The sequence below is a fragment of the Stigmatopora nigra genome, chromosome 23, assembly GCF_051989575.1.
Source record: "Stigmatopora nigra isolate UIUO_SnigA chromosome 23, RoL_Snig_1.1, whole genome shotgun sequence".
Taxonomy (NCBI): domain Eukaryota; kingdom Metazoa; phylum Chordata; class Actinopteri; order Syngnathiformes; family Syngnathidae; genus Stigmatopora; species Stigmatopora nigra.
In genome coordinates this window covers 969,382-981,646 of record NC_135530.1, presented here as the reverse complement: position 1 = coordinate 981,646, position 12,265 = coordinate 969,382, and the positions used below count along the sequence as shown (strand labels likewise).

Below are 12,265 nucleotides of genomic sequence, written 5' to 3'. Positions count from 1 at the left end.
CACTAACTGGCAAGCGTGGGAGCGAACACTGCGTTCTTGTGACTCCAAAACATTCTTTTCACTAAAGTTCCCCCTAACGTCGCGATCTTGCACTATTATGCAAATAAAGTAAACAAACTTTCGATTGCTCCAGCGCTGTCACATGTTGATGTAACAACGCGATGATCATATTTCCCAGCCCTTTACGAGGTCGTAAATGTCACATCGGATCGAGTCTGAGGTGGTTGTTTTCCCAGTCGCAGCTTCGGCCCCGCTCGGAAATCTTCGGCCATTTCCGGAGTCCGAAGAGCGGCGTCGGCTCTCCGAGCGCAACACACCGCAGTCAGGCGAGTTGACGTCGGGCGCACCTGGTGACAATCTCCGCTTCATGACTTTAAGGAAGTAAACATCCACACGCAGGTAAAACGCGCTCGAGCACCGATCGCGTCGCCTTAAAGTCGTTTTAAAAAGTTACTACTATTTGCAACTTTTGGATGACTTTCCGTCTCAAACAACTCTCACTTTCGAAGTGTTTTTTTCCGCCCACCTCGCGTTCGTCTTCCAAAAACGCCTGGGGCAAGAAGCCGAGGAATGCAGCGGCGTTTTTGAGTGGAGGAGCACCTAATCGCCGTTGAAATTGACACTACAAAACGAACATGGCCACCGGCGGCTTCAAGTCGAGCGCCACCACAGATTTCCTGGAGGAATGGAAGGCCAAACGGGAGAAGATGAGAGCCAAAATGTTGGGCGACATCGCCGCCGCCACCGGTGCGGGTTCATCGGGCTCATCTGGCAACTGCCGCCCATCGGAGGAGCCGCAGGACCCCAAGAGCGATTCGCCAGACGGGGGGACCCCCACCGAGTCTCCTGCGCCATCCGAGAAATGCAAGGAGAAAAAGAGCAGCGGGCTCAGCGCCAGGAAGGGCAAAGGGCAGATCGAGAAGAGAAAGCTGAGAGAGAAGAGAAGATCTACAGGTGTGGTCAGCATGCCCTCCAATGAGGTCAGTTTTGCCATCGATTGTGTTAAAATGCCGGTTTTTGCCATAGAATCTATCAGGGGTAGGGAACCTGTGGCTCTTTCCATGGGTGCATATGGCTCTCCACTAACCTGAGAGGTCAAATATGCAGAGAAGTGAGTCCTGAATGCACCAATAGTAGCGACACTGGCTATGAGACTAGCTCTAGCATCACTTTCATCATAATTTAGTTTTTCATTACCCTTCTGTATGCATCATGTCATTGATACTGATTGATTAGCAACATAACAATGTTGTCAAAATAAGACTTTTTGTACTTTAAAAGTGGTGAAATGACAAAAAAAATCACACAATTTCATATATTTTGACTTTTAAATTCTTAGTATGACTCTCAAGGAATAATGTTTGAAAATAGGAATTGTTTATGTCTCTCTCTGTCAAAAAGGTTCCCGACCCCTGAGTTAGATGTTCATTCAATTTGTCCCGATTGGGAAATCCAGAGTCCAAAATCCACTCCAGTTCGATTGTCACTGAAACATATCTCATGGTCCATCCCTAATTGATGTTTGCAAATAATCTGATTGTTTTGATCAAACAAACTGCAGATGTTGGTTGGCAAAAGTTTAAGCAAAAAAGGGAAGAACCAAAACAGAAAATACATTATTTGGACAATGTCAGCGGGTCGGATTATAAAGCCGTATGTGGCCCGCGAGCCATGACGACGCCTAAAAGTGAAAGTCACCCAACCTGTTTAAAGTTCACGTCGCGCTTGAAAGTCAATTTGGATGCCACCGTTTTCTTAATCACAATAATTTCAGTTGAATGTCAATCCCAGCCAAAAAAATGCACCTATCAGGGCGTGCCGTTCAAACCAGTTGCTAAAATTGTTGGATGCCATTTTTGATCCAGAGCGCAATTCCGATTCCCTCCTCACGATGCACAAACAAACTCTTATGTTTTTCGTGTTTTACAGCATGTTTTACATGAAACAATAGTGGTAACATTGACATGTACCTGCTTATGGCAGGTGTGCTACTGGTGTATACCCATAGTGAGCAATGAGGTCGCTGACACTGGTACTCCGTGCGCTCAGGGACGTTGTCTTTCTGCTCAGACCAACGAAAAATTTGAGGGAAGATTGGTACCGACGTAAGCGGCGTGTGTGTGACGCAGAGACAAAAGCTCTGTTGCTGTTCAGTCAGTCAGACTAACGACGCTTGCTGCCAACGGTGCCTGGTTGTTGCTATCCCCGCTGCCGCTCTTTGCGGGCGCCATGGAAACTTTGACATTCGCTCACCAACGCTAACATCAACGTCATTGCGATAACAAAAGAAGCACCAAGAAAAAATACAGCCCTATATAAACTGATAAGAATCCGCTTTTCAAAATAATATCTCCAAAAGTATGTAATCCAGATAACAAACACATTTTTTTTAGTTGGGGAGGGTTGTCATATCTAAGCCACATATTTAATATGAACAGAAAATTGGTATCATATGTAAATAAACTAATACAGTGGTACTTCGAGATACAAGCTAAATTTGTTCTGGGACTGAGCTCGTATGTCGATATTCTCGTAACTCGAACGAAATTTTCCCATTGAAATGAACTAAAAACAAATACATATATACACGTGTACATATGTACATATATACACAAACGTGTATATATGTACATGTATACACACACACGTGTATATATGTACATTATACACAGAAATGTGTATATATGTACATATATATGCGTGTGTGTGTACATATATACATATATGTATATATGTACATATATACATATATGTATATATGTACATATGTACATATATGTATAAATGTATATATGCACATATATGTATATATGTATATATATATATATGTATGTATTTATGTACATATAGCCACAAAAGGAATGTTTCACCATTTGAGTCTTGTAGTAGTATAATCTATAATTCAATGTTCATCCAATTTTGCTTTTAACCTTGCAATAGTTCAGTTTTAATCTCGTTATATTCCTATTATTTTTTTCTCTCTCTGAATATTGCATCGTATGTCTCCTTCCAATCAAAAAAAGCCAGGCCCTTGCAGCCGAGCGCAGATGTCGGCGAGCGCTTTGTTGTATTTTGCGCGTATCCGCCCCACTCCAGCGCTAACAAACAATTAACTGACATTAAGCCAAATGTAGAATAAGGGCTTTTGATTTGGTGCGCGGAAATGGAATAAGTGGCGGTTAACGTTTCCGTCTGCTCTGCCCGTTTCTGGCAAAGTCATTAGCCTCAGTTTCGCCGCCGCGTTTTAATAAAAAAAAGGTGATTAGCGGGAGGACAAAAGCCTGAAACGCCGGTGTGGGTTAAATTTGTGGATGGCCGGGAAGTGCACTTTGGTCCCCGACACAATGGATCATTTGCAGATGCTTGGACAAACACCAGGCAGAGTAAACAAACATCAATGTGTCGGTTTCGGGCAGGATTTTTTGTCAAATGGAACAATACTTGCCCTTATTTTTATTCTTATTCTTTTGTCAAATGATGTATTATTTTTTTTAAGGGCAGCACGGTGGATAGTGGTTAATGCGTCGGCCTCGCAGTTATGGTTCAATCCCAGGTTAGGAAAATTATATCACGTTGCATGGCTTATCATATGATAATGATATGTCATGCAATGTGATATAATCCCCCCTATACAAAAATCATGTATCATATCATTATGATTGAAATATATGCAAATTCCTATTTGCAATGTTATGGTTGTTTTGTTCCAAGGGACCCTAAATGCCTCAGAGTTGAAGGAATTTGAATTTACTGTCAATGATTAACTGGTTTGGGCTTTGACATTTTTGCAAGGCATTCCATCAGTCTCCTAGTTTTTGTTTATTTCAAATTTTTTAGGGGCCTGTCTTACCCTTTTGGAGGGTTTCTATCTTTGTATTATTATTCGTAAGGCACCCTTGACATTCCCTTTCCTGTTTTTGCGTGAGCGCTGACTCGGCAGCCTTGAATTTAAAAACAAACAAAAAAGTAGGAGTCAATGAAGCTCATTTGAAATCTTGACGGTGGCGCAGACTCCACTTCCTTCTCCCTTCGCGTCACGATGGGAATGTTGTGACTCAACGGCGGCTAATCCGTGCCAGAGCACAGCAGGCCCAACAATAGGTCGCATTCCCTCGTAGATCCCGTAAAACATGTTTCAAGTAGACAATCGGCTCCGCGTCTCCCCGTAAAACGTCTTTAACCACTTGATAAAGTCTGCCCTTGAACATTTCAAGATATAATTACATATATGCATATATGTGTATGTGTATATGTATATATATATGTATGTGTATATATGTATATGTATGTGTGTATATGTTTGTGTATATGTATATGTATGTGTGTATATGTTTGTGTATATGTATATATATGTGTGTATATGTATATATATATGTATGTGTATATATGTGTATATGTATGTGTATATATGTGTATATAAGCATTTAAAAAACAACATTATTTGGACAAGGTCGGCGGGCCGGATTTAAAAGCCTAACGGGCTGTATGTAGCCCGCGGGCGGTAGTTTGCCCACGTTTGGCTTATCTGAATTTGTTGCGACTTCCCCGCAGCTCGTCTTTGATGAACCAAAAACCCGTTGGCTCCCGTGTGGGTGGGGGGGTTGGCAAATGGATGAATTTTAAAAAAAAAAGCCATTTGAAGCTCAACACGTTTTATTCTTTTCTCTGTTTAGTCTTTCCCTTCTGGGTAGTCCGTGATTGACAGGCCATTTCACGTCGACTCAAGTGGAATTCTCCGAAGCCTCCACTTTTTCGGAACCCGCGTTCCGACAAAACAAACGGGGGTGGGGGAGGCTGGCGTTAGCCACGTTTGCTTTTTCACAAGAACGGCTAGGGAATACTAAGCACGCGGCGGTTAGTACATTGTCTTCAATAGGAAAAAAAAGTTAACGTCGACCGGTCGCCGAGCAAACAGAAGCTTTCGAATTGAGAGAAGAGAAGAGAGACAGTTTTGTTCTGCTATGGACATCCTTGGAAGAAGCCCAAGCACTCATCAGTCCGTGTGGGAGGAAGACAAAGCCCACGGGGGGAAGGAATGTGGCAGTGTGGCAGTGCGGCAGTGCGGCAGGCAGGCCCAAAAGGCCAAAGCCCGGCTTAAGAAGACAATCCTGAATTGTCCAGTGCACCCGAAGGCACTTGAACTATAAGACGCCCAAAACACACCTTCAAACTTGGCTTTTTGACGTCTCCATGCTAAAAGCGACCAACCAGTTAGGCGGCTTCTGAGGCTGGTTGTGATCAATGTTCCCTTCAAAGATGCGTGCATGCGCAATTGTGCACTAATCTCGTCTTCTCTGCGCAGCAGCAATCATATGGCGTGCAGTAAATAAAATCCAAACTTTTTTTAACCCCTTTCCTCATGATGGCGCCGTTTACGTTGTATATACTTACTCATTTATATGGTATTCCAATTCTTAAGCCTAATATTTATCCATTTGCATACATTTTTCCAAAAGGGACTTTTTCAAAATTCAAAGTTTAATCCTAATCACAACTTGAAATGGATCATGTTCACACCAAAGGTCTTTTAATTACAGATTTTCTTTGCGTAACAACCTAAAATAAGACAATTTATTTCCCCATTGGGTCGTCTTCACTCTTTTCCTAATGACATTTTTTTTTAAAAGCTTTGAAAATAATTGAATAGTGACCTTCTGGAAAGGATAGCGCTATTTGTTTAGCTCTGACTCGACAATATCTTTTTAATTAGACTGAGTAATTTCACTTGGGGTTTGAAAATCCATTACATTTTATCGGTGCCAGAAATGTTGCAAGGGCCCGATGGCTGTGGCCAAAAAGCGTTCTTCTACCTGATTGGTTCATACACGCAGAAGCACAACTGTTCAAAAGCGTTCCCTTACACCATACTCTTGTGACTTTTTATGTCCTTCTCCATCCTTCTAAGTACTGTTTATTATCTAAGTACTGTTTAATATCTAAGTACTGTTGCATATCTAAGTACTGTTTCATATCTAAGTACTGTTGCTTACAGCTCTCAAAAAATCTATTCATGAGAGTTTAATATCTAAATATCTACTGATGATTCATGAGAGTTTAATATCTAAGTACTGTTTAATATGTGGATATTTAGATATTAAAATCTCTCATGAATATAATTCTGAGAGGTGGTTTCAACAGTACTTAGATATTTTACAGTACTTAGATATTTAACAGTACTTAAATATGAAACAGTACTTGGATATGAAACAGTACTTCGATATTAAACGGTACTTAGATATGAAACAGTACTTAGAAATGAAACAGTACTTAGATAGGAAACTCTCTTTCTAAGATATTAAACTCTCTCTCATGAATATAATTTTGAGAGCTGGTTTTAACAGTACATTTTCTGTCACCATTTGACCGGCGTCCAAACGTCCGAGCACTGATTACTCGACATACTTTCACATTTGACTTTGTTTTGATACCTGCTGGAGCCCCTTTTTGTTTTTGCCTGTCGGCTGTCTTGCCAAGCCTGCAATCAGTCCCTCCTGCCCTCTTTTGGGCAAAGACAAACTTCGGTTTCCTTGTTCGAAGCGACCGGCAAGAAAGGTGGAGAACGTCAAATTTAGCCTGCAATATTGGCGCCTAACAGAACTAAGTAGATTACATTCTTATCGTCTTTGGCCGTCGTCTTTTCCGAGACGGTGACTGAAGTCTCTAATATTTTCACCTGATACCGAAGCGGCGGAACAAAGCCGCCGCGGGATATTGCCTCTCGTGTCTACTGGCACATCATCATCTCGTTTCCTGGTTCCTCGTCCGGCAAAAACGTTTCTGTCAGTAAGACAAAAAAAACCCACAATAGGAACAATACAAGATTAAACTAAAGACCCCCAAGCTTTGAGTTCCATACCTGCTCTGGCCGTCGTGAACATTCCAAGCGCTAGCTGATAAATGAAGCGGCAGGATTATTGCTGAAGAATGGTCGCCATCCAAAAGAAAATAGACAGACTTATGTAACAGCTGGGATTGAAAGCAGATGTGTATAAACGTGATAAATGCTTTGGTGTCTAGTTTTAAGAGTTGCATGTGCCTGTTGGTTCTGTTCCAAACCACATTTAGCGCTCAATGATTGAATCAAAGATGACACCATGTCAAAACACATGCGTGTCTTTTTGATTCACGCTATCGATTACCTCACGTTTGGGTTTTAAGAAAGAAATTGGAATTCTTGCTGGCAAGTCTTTCTGATGCGTGACCGGACGTTTGGTCGCCGCTCTTTTGGTCCCTTTTGGTCGCCGGTCAAATGGTGACACAGAGTTTATCGCTCTCAAAATTATGATCATGAGAGTTTAATATCTAAGAACTGTTTAATATTTGATTACTGTTTAATATCTGAGTACTGTTTAATATCGAAGTACTGTTTACTATCAAAGTAATGTTTACTATCGAAGTAATGTTTACTATCTAAGTACTGTTTACTATCTAAGTACTGTTTAATATCTAAGTACATTTGACAGGCGACCAAACGTCCGGCGACCAAAAGGCACCAAAAGACCGGCGACCAAACGTCCGGTCAGGCCTGAATTCAAGCTAATGTTTCCTCTTTCCCAAAAGATGCTCACTCAACAACGGGCTAAAAATAGTTTCCTGGAAACAGAGCCATTTGCGAAGCCTTCCCCGCGTTATCAGTTTTCCTCGGGGACGTATCCCACCAAAGTCGACTTCTCCTCCAACGTAACACAAGCCTCCGTTCCGCGTTGGGTTTGCGTCCCAGACGAGGGGAAACGCAAAGTTGACTTTGGACGAGAATGGCCGCATTTTGACGGCGCGCGGCCATATAAGGGTTGTTTTGGTCGACTGTGGCGTTTAACTGTGGTTTCTAGCACGCAGCCAATTGGAAGGATGATTGAGTGGAGGTGAAAACTCGGAGGACAGCGGCAAACGGATGCTCGGAGGACGCCTGGAAGGCTTTGGCTGAGACGCCGACTCGCTTGAAAGATTCCAGAAGCCTCGCCGCTTCCTGTTTACAAGAAGAATCCCAGGACTGGGGCCTACTTAAAGGGGCCGACGATACCTTAATCACCGGCATCCCAGCGGAACAAATCTCATTAAAGCCGTGACGAGATGCTCGTTTAACTCATTGCTTGCCGTCGATGGTGCTCGGCGACCATTCCATTTGGACCGGGAGTGACGAATGAACAAACAATAGCACTGATACAATAAGTTTGAACAAAAAAAACGCTACTTTGGGCATTGGTGAAAATCAGTTTTAAAACGGACTTTCCCGGGCGTTCATCGTCAATGGTCCAGCAAGATAGCAATCCGAGTAGGTGAAAGGTTACATAAGTGGACTACAGTCCAGGTCGCCGCTCGTGTTTTTGGGCCTTAAGAGGATTAGAAGCGTTCCAGCAGTCAGAGGTTATCTCAGATGGAAAACGCTGGGCTTTTCTCACCGCACTCGTCTTTTGGCTTTGCTGGGCCACCCAGGTGATTTCTGATTCCTCCCTCTCCACCCTGCAGAGTCTGGACGAACTGGATGACGACGACGGTGTGGAGATCGACAGGCGGGAGGAAGAGGAAGAGCGCCTGGTCCTGGCCAACACTTTCCAGAACGAGGCCATGACGGCCGATCCGGCCAGCGGACTCGTCTCGGTGAGCAGAAGCATTCAAAGTCCTCTACGTGCATTGTCCTATAAAAAACAACGTGTTACATTAACCAATTTTTTCCTTAATAATGTGGCATATTAAAGTGGAAAACAGAAAAGATTTTTATACATTTTTAGATTTTACGAAATGATTTTTGAACTAAAAACACAAAGAAAATTTCAATTATTGATTTAAAAGAGGCGACCAAACGTCCCGGCGACCAAACGTCCCGGCGACCAAATGTCCCGGCGACCAAGTGGATCGGACTCCAATTCTCGCTAGGCAAAGTCCCACTAGCATAAAAAAAAGAATCGATTTTAGTTTCCCATCTCCAATTTTGCCTTCTCAAAGGTTGCTAAGATTTAAGCAGACGTCCCAATTGGAATTGATGGGATGTCCCCGTCATGCCGTTTAGTGGACCGAGGAGCCAGTCGGAGGCGCGAGGAGCTCATATCCGAGCACTCGCAAGGAAAGGCTTCATCCATCAGCGTAAATGTTGCTGGGCGCGACGCTCCAGCGCCTCGGCTGCGCTCCCCGAACGTGCCTATCAACAACTCATCTAAGAGCTCTCGCGGGGATTGGTCTCGCTTCTTCTCATGGACGAAGCGCCTCAAAATGTCGCTACTGGGACTCTGGGGACAAATTAAGTACTCTCCGTGGCCTACTAACGCCCGTTTCGTCTTGAAACAAACCCAGTTGGGACGTTTTTACGATGTTTTAGCACCGGCGGAAGGATGCTAGAATTCAATTCTGCAAAAAGCGTATGCTTTGTTAGCGCTGCATAAATCTACTACTACTACTACTGTGTTTTATAATCCACCGCGCCTTATAATTGAAACAAAATTGAAGATTTGCCATTCATTAAAAGTGCATCTCATAGTGCAGAAAATACCACACTCATCTCTCTTCTTTTTGTTTTATTTTAGGAGAGCCCGGGAAGATCTGCTAATACTCGTTCTAAAAGGTGAGGTTAAAAACTAAGTACACTGCTAACAAGGTGGGGTTTCTTTGCTCTTATTGTTGATTTTTAAAATTTATACCGCAGCTGCAGCAGTGCCGAAGAGGAGAGCTGGCACCCCCGGGAGCGCCGCATCAGAGACGGAACCCCGGAGAGTCTGGAGAAAAGGCTGGAGGAGCTGGAACAGGTACAAATCGTCATGATAGCAAATGAAAGCATTACGGTATCATGTTTCCTTACACTCAATGAGAAATACATCTCTAGATTAATAGCAACAAAAACACACTAAAGGAAATTATTTGATGATTTTGCTGATTATATGTAAAAAAAATATCTATATACATATACATGTGTATGTTTGTGGATATATATATATATTTTTTTTCAAATGATATTACGATAATGCAATTTACAGTTTGAATCATTCCACCATTTGCACTATAATCACCGAAATCATACATTTAAGTTGTCTTTAACCCAACAAAAGAGCACACTCTTTTGTCCAGTTATTTCGGAATATTCCAAGGCACAGCAGCAGGGTGCTGCTACCTTGTGGACAGGAGTGGAACTGTAGCTATCTAATGTTTTTCCACCAAAAAGATCATTTCAGATGGATTTTGATTCCATACGTTATTGTGCAGCGTAGTATGTCCATAATCGACTGAACAGATTTTTAAAAAACATTTTTAATGCTCATGTTCGAGATAAAGTCATTTTTTATCCCCATGAAAATTCCCAATGCAAAGCCACGCATGAAATATCGGCTTTCTCATTGCCAAAGCAATTTTGAAAATGCCGATGAGTCTTTGATGATGATGATGATGATGATGATGACGGACGTCCGCGAGTCTACGGGGAAATGTTCTTGATGGCCCCGGCGCCCGTTGATCAAAGTCTAGAAGGCCGGCCCTCCCTTCAAAGCCGCCGGCTTCTTTTATGTACATCAGACTGTCGGTCTTGGCTACACCGGCGGTTGCCACGGCGACGCTCATCTCCTCTAAACCCTCCTCCTCCTCCTCCTCATCTTCCAGGAACTGATCCTGGAGCGCCAAGAGAACCAGCGCCTACTGAAGGCCCACCAGGAAAAAGACGGCGTCATGGAAAAGCTCAAGGACGAAATGGAGCTTCTCTACCGGGTGAGCGCCAACCCTCCGCCGTCCAATCGGGTCCTCGACATCACTCGACGTAACTTGTCTTTTCTCGGCAGGACTTGGACGACATTGAAGAAGAAAACGAGCAGTTGAAGCAGGAGAACAAAACGCTCCTCAAGGTGGTGGGTCAGCTGACCAGGTAGAAGGACGGACGCACTTTGGACTGGCCGGACGCCACCGACGGTTCCACTAGACGTCCGATCGTTTTGAAGCGGTAACGGATGGAAAGGTTATGGTCGAAATAATTTAGAGAGCCGTCATGGAATGTTGATGTAAATATGGTTGTACATAGCGATATTTCGATGGCAAGCCCACCAAAATGAACACTTGTGTGTGGCTTTTGTGATTTGGCTTTCTCTTTTTAAAATGCGGCGCATTATGCATATCTGTGTTTAATAAAACTTTGATTATCTCCCCTAGGCTGCCTCGCTCCAGTTCATTACGGCTAATTGGATGCCATGACGGCGCGCCGCAAAGATGCTAACGGCAGGGGGTTCTGCGGGGGAGGGTGGGGGGATGCACGGACGTTTGGTCGCTGGTCTTTTGGTTGCCGGTCAAATGTACTGAGATATTAAACAGTACTTAGTATTTAGATATTAAACTCTCTCTCTTAGATATTAAACTCTCTGCCATCAATATAATTTTGAGAGCTGGCTTTAACAGTAAACTCCATAAGACCAGCGACCAAAAGACCAGCGACCAAACGTCCGGTCACGGGGTAGGGGGTGCCGGCTAGCCGTCATCACAACAGCGTTGGGGCGGCAGCTTGGGAAGGCGACAAAAGAAACCAGCGATGTCTTGCGATAGTTGCCGCTTATCTTGTTCCCGGGGAAGGTCGACCGTATTTCTCCGGGGCGACCAATCTCCTCAATCTGAAGTCTGCTGGGAGGCCAGATGCTAGATTGGATAGATGCCAGAGAGAAGTCCACCTGGCCACTCCATCTTCTTGTTTTTTTTTAACGCTTTATCATGTGAGAAAAGTGGAAAATGATTGGTTGACAGTGGCAGCAAGAAATGAAGCTAAAATGTCAGGAATTGAGTGAACAAGTGTGTGTCATCTGCCATGTCAACATGACAAAGCACAGCTGTTTGGAGCTCAACGTCTCAGCGTCTTCAGTTAAGTATTGACAAAACTCTATTTTGCCTCCTCTATTTTTTATACTTATACTTCTATTTTTCTCACTCCCAGTGGCAACGTGACGACATAAAGAGCGGCGATGGAATGGACGTCCAGATCTGACGTCTGTCACCGGCAATGGCGGCCAACCAGATAAGTAGCCTCCTTTTCCTCCTCTTCTTCTTGGCGCCAGGTCGCCATAAGTCGTGTAGACGAGAGCTGTGTTTCCAAACTGGCGACCATCTGTCATCCCCACTTACGCTACTATGCAAAATGGCCGTCAAGGCCACTTGGCGCTCAAATACTCCAAATAATGTGATAAGTCTCCTTGGCTATGTAACATTGTTATAATGTATTTCCGTTTAAAGATGCAAGAAAATAAACAAATACATTTCAGCCCAAAAATTAAAAAAAACACTCCCACAAATATGAAATAAAATAGGGACA

At 43.4% G+C, this 12,265-nt stretch overlaps 1 protein-coding gene across 3 annotated transcripts; it reads left to right on the top strand.

Annotated features, from left to right (window-relative positions):
• The first annotated feature begins 207 nt into the window (after nucleotides 1–207).
• Nucleotides 208–11,120, top strand: pawr (PRKC, apoptosis, WT1, regulator). Of its 3 annotated transcripts, none has more exons than XM_077709613.1 (7): nucleotides 208–399; nucleotides 564–980; nucleotides 8,467–8,598; nucleotides 9,519–9,556; nucleotides 9,638–9,737; nucleotides 10,582–10,686; nucleotides 10,758–11,120. In XM_077709613.1, the coding sequence occupies exons 2-7, from the start codon at nucleotides 636–638 to the stop codon at nucleotides 10,842–10,844; spliced, it is 807 nt and encodes a 268-aa protein (XP_077565739.1). In that variant the 5' UTR covers nucleotides 208–399; nucleotides 564–635; the 3' UTR covers nucleotides 10,845–11,120. The 3 variants fall into 3 exon arrangements, with proteins under 3 accessions (XP_077565739.1, XP_077565738.1, XP_077565737.1); XM_077709612.1 differs by having other exon boundaries at nucleotides 510–980; XM_077709611.1 differs by having other exon boundaries at nucleotides 208–980.
• The last annotated feature ends 1,145 nt before the right edge of the window (nucleotides 11,121–12,265 follow it).

Excerpts from the sequence above, each read along its gene's own strand:
- pawr (XM_077709613.1), top strand. The coding sequence starts at position 636 with ATGGCCACCGGCGGCTTCAAGTCGAGCGCCACCACAGATTTCCTGGAG. Across the intron at positions 981-8,466 it reads TCAGCATGCCCTCCAATGAG|AGTCTGGACGAACTGGATGA; the intron begins GTCAGTTTTGCC and ends TCCACCCTGCAG. Across the intron at positions 9,557-9,637 it reads GCTAATACTCGTTCTAAAAG|CTGCAGCAGTGCCGAAGAGG; the intron begins GTGAGGTTAAAA and ends TTTATACCGCAG.